The sequence below is a fragment of the Histoplasma capsulatum genome, genomic scaffold (assembly GCF_000149585.1).
Source record: "Histoplasma capsulatum NAm1 scaffold_12 genomic scaffold, whole genome shotgun sequence".
NCBI lineage: Eukaryota > Fungi > Ascomycota > Eurotiomycetes > Onygenales > Ajellomycetaceae > Histoplasma > Histoplasma mississippiense.
Window position 1 is genome coordinate 759906 of NW_001813971.1, and position 4188 is coordinate 764093.

Sequence of the window (4188 nt, forward strand, 5' to 3'; positions counted from 1 at the left end):
CCCCCGACAACCATAAGAGGTAAGGGATAGCCTATTTTACTTGTCCACTTTTTCCAAACACATCGCGGAGGTGTGGAAACAAGCAGCCCCATGGAAGTATGCGCAGTGGGGGTGGAAGCTTCATAAATGCAAACTTTTAGGGTTTTATGGGTTTCGCGCATCCCCATTCACAACCATGATCCCCGAACCCCTTTTGTGATCCAGTACCCGTCACAACGTCGATTTCACCTAAGAAAAGTTTCTTTTAAGGATGAATTTCATTAAAGTTGTCCCCGATTTCAGCCAGACCATTACCATGTTTGTGGGAATTCACATGGTTCTGCTGAAGATAAAATGGCCTTCCTTTCCCTTTTAGATTGACTTCTTGTCTTCCTCTCCCTTTCCCATATACCCACATATCTTTCTTCGTTTTTCTTTCTAATATTCTATTGTTACTCTGGATTATTTCTATTTTCATCGTCTTACATCTTAACCGCTTTCGACTCGTCGACTTCTCCACGATGAGCGGCTCTGGGGGATCCAAAGTGCCTACTCAGAAGACAGATGACACGACTCTATTTCGTCATATGCATGTTACTGACCAATCTGCTGAGCAGTTTTTCGCGCGGAAGGACCTTGCTAAACGCCCCGGCTACAATGCCACTGGCAAAGAGATCACGGTCGCCGTTAACTCTTACCCTATCACTCAATTCCCGACAAAATCGGTGTACCAATATGATGTAAGTTACTCCCTTACACCTAAGAGTCGATCTCATAACTCACCCCTACAAAGGTACACATTGGCAATGGTACAGAAAAGCGGGCCATAGTTCAGAAAGTGTGGAACTCACGAGCAAGAAAGGCCACAGTTGGAGCGAAATTCATTTTTGATGGGAATAAGCTGGCATGGTAAGCTAACTGTTCACGTACCAAAGGTTACCTGTAGTTTGGCTAACAGTGCCTCAGGTCTCTCGTTCGGCTGCCCAGCGACGTCAATGTAATGGTTGACCTAGACGCCGAGCAGGGCCGATCTGGGTCAAGAACTCCAAATATGTTTCGCTTAGTGGTCCGTCCGACAAAGAAAGTTAACCTGGCTGTTATCGAGGAATATATTCGTGGGAATGGTAGTATGTCAAAGGAAGTGTTGGAAGGGCTGAGTGCGTAATCTCCTTCTTTTTTCCTTTCCCTTCTCTTCCTTTTTGCCTTTCGTTTTAATTTCTTCTGATATTCAAATCTAACCTGCTTCGACCTTGGCTAAGGTTGTCTCGACCATATTTTGCGTGAAACCCCAAGCGGCAAATTCATTGCGATCAAACGCTCCTTCTTTAGCGAGCAAAACCCAAAGGCGTCCGTTGGAGGCGGGGTTTTTGCCTATAAAGGCATCTACCAGGCAATTCGTGTCGTCAACGTACGTTATCCTCAAGCATATCCATTTGCATCTTGTTAACATATAAATTTCTCTAGCCCGGCCGACTGGCCCTGAACGTGGATGTTTCAAACTCATGCTTTTGGGCGCTCATTTCTCTGTTGAGTGCAGCAATTGAAGTCCTGGAGCTTCGAGATGTCCAGCAGCTTATTAGCTGGACCAGGCCGGTTGATGATGGACATGGAGGCCGCGCGCCATCCCCTAAATTTCATCAATTGAGCCGCTTCCATAAGCTCGCTGTTAAGGCTTCGTACAAGGGCTGCCCTTGCCCGGACAGGGAATGGGTCATCAAGGAATTCCTTCAAGCAAATGCGAAGGAATATACAATTGACATGACCGACAGGGCGACTGGTCAAGTTCGTACAATGAGCATTTTCGACTACTTCCGCTCACGATACAACGTTGTTCTTAGCTACTGGGAACTCCCCCTTGTGCAAATGACCAAGAAGGGAGTGGTTTACCCCATGGAGGTTTTGGCAATCCATCGGCCCCAAAAATTCCCATTTAAGCTCAATGAGCTCCAAACCGCATCCATGATCAAATTCGCAGTCACTCGTCCAAGCGAACGACGCAGAGCCGTTGAGGAATCGAAAGCAAATCTTGCGCACGCTACTGACCAGGTTCTCATCGACTTTGGTTTGAAGGTTTCCGAGTCCATGATGACCACCAAAGCCCGTCTACTCCCTAATCCGGAGATACTCTTTGGCGGCAATCAGCGCGTTAATCCAGGTACTGCAGGCAGATGGGATCTTCGTGGGAAGAAGTTTTACGCTAGAAATTCAAAGCCATTAACTTCTTGGGGTGTGGGGGTCTTCCGCAATCGTCATGTAAACCAGGCGGACGTTGAAAGATTCGTTGATGCCTTTGTCCGCGCATATCAAGGCCACGGTGGTGCCATTGCCAGCCCACGGCCATTCATTGGTGAGGTGGAGGCAGATCCTGCGAAGGCGGCATATAGCTTGTTTCATTCCACAGGGAACAAGTTTAACCAGCGCCCAGAGCTCCTCATCTTTATTGTCATGGATAAAAATGCGTTCCACTATACTAGGGTCAAGAAATCCTGTGACTGCCGCTTTGGTGTTCCATCTCAAGTTTTGCAGGCCTCCCAAGTCGCGAAATGCAACGGGCAGTATATTTCAAATGTCCTTATGAAGGTCAATGCGAAACTTGGAGGCACTACTGCTCGGATTTCATCGAAGATTACCAAAGGGCTACCTCCATACACCATGATTATCGGAGCTGATATTTCCCACTCCTCCCCGGGGAGCGTTGCGCCATCCATGGCTGCAATGACAGTTTCTATGGATCAATTTGGTGGTCGGTATACGGCGGCATGCGAAACTAATGGCGATCATGTTGAGATGATTAGCCAGGCTAACATCAGGTCAATGCTCTCCCCACTCTTCCGTGAGTGGTCTGCAACAATTGGACAAGGAAGGATTCCCCAAAATATCTACTATTTCCGCGATGGAGTATCGGATGGTGAATTCCAGCAGGTCCTGCAGCAGGAAATACCATTTATCAAGTCCCTCTTGAAGGAATTCAATAAGGGTGTGGAATGGGGTGGGAAGGTGACTGTTGTGGTGGCCTCAAAACGCCACCATATTCGAGCTTTTCCTCAACCAGGGGATAGAAATGCCGCAGATAAGAATGGTAACGCTCTGCCAGGGACCTTGATCGAGAGGGACGTGACGAGTCCTCATGGATGGGATTTCTTTTTGTGGTCACATATTGCTTTGCAGGGCACCTCCCGTCCCGTCCACTATCATGTCCTTGTGGATGAGATGAACCACGGGCCGAAAGATTTGGAGAATATGATATACGAGCATTGTTACCAATACATGCGATCGACTACTTCTGTATCGCTCTGTGAGTTTTCATTCCTCTTTTTAGATCACGCGCATAAACTAACAGACAATTCTCCAAGTCCCCGCGGTGTATTATGCCCATTTAGCATCTAACCGGGCTCGTGCCCATGAAAATATCCCTGCAAGTTCGGGTCCCCGCTCTGGGCCTCAGGTCAAACAGGGCCAAAACCCACCCCCTGCGGAGCCTCCAAGATCCGAAGGAAGGCAGCTGCTTCCGATCGGCGAGGGAGATCGTTTGGCACTAAAGATGTGGTATATCTGAACGGTATTTACCACTTTGTTTTGCGATGGATGTTGCCTGGTTGGTTTTTTGCTTTTGCTTTCTATTTTCAAAGAAAAGTTGCCCCTGGGAAATTTTAACGGTGGATCTTTGAATCCAGGGCTAAGGAGAGAACCTTGATTTTTTCTTGACTGAGGAGAATGTCCTTACAGTGTGGGCAAGCAGGGTTAGGCATGGCTGCAGGACTTTTTATTTTGCTACACCACATAAATACCAGCGGACTTGGCAAAGTTGCTAGAGGGGAATCGGAATAGTTTTCGGCAATTACGTCTCCATTTTTCCTTTACTGCAGGTAGATATTTCCATTATCGGTAGCAGAAATTTAAATCGGTTCTCCTTGCATTTCTCCAGCCGCCTTTAAGGGTAGGGTTCATTTGCATATCTATCTATTTGACTTCAGGTTTTCTAGAGGTATCAAATAAAGATTTCTACATTTTCCGTCCGCTCCAAGCGTATCAACTATTACCTCCGCTCTCACTCGTTCCCAGACCGCTATATAATAGCAAGCGGTATGATGTGTGCTAACTGTCCACGGGATGGAGGGAAAGTGGGGTTTGTCCGTTCGAGGAAAAGAATCAGTGTATCATACAATGTTTGCTCTTGCACTCATTTCTCCTCATCCTCCTCCTCCACCA

General features: G+C 47.2%; 1 protein-coding gene across 1 annotated transcript; it reads left to right on the forward strand.

Annotated features, from left to right (window-relative positions):
• Positions 1 to 500: 500 nt before the first annotated feature.
• On the forward strand, positions 501 to 3535 carry HCAG_08776 (predicted protein; the record flags this gene model as incomplete). The annotated part of the gene is made up of 6 exons (XM_001536404.1): positions 501 to 719; positions 773 to 888; positions 946 to 1136; positions 1239 to 1387; positions 1444 to 3274; positions 3333 to 3535. 6 exons carry the CDS (start codon positions 501 to 503, stop codon positions 3533 to 3535), a joined length of 2709 nt encoding a protein of 902 aa, XP_001536454.1.
• Positions 3536 to 4188: the final 653 nt, after the last annotated feature.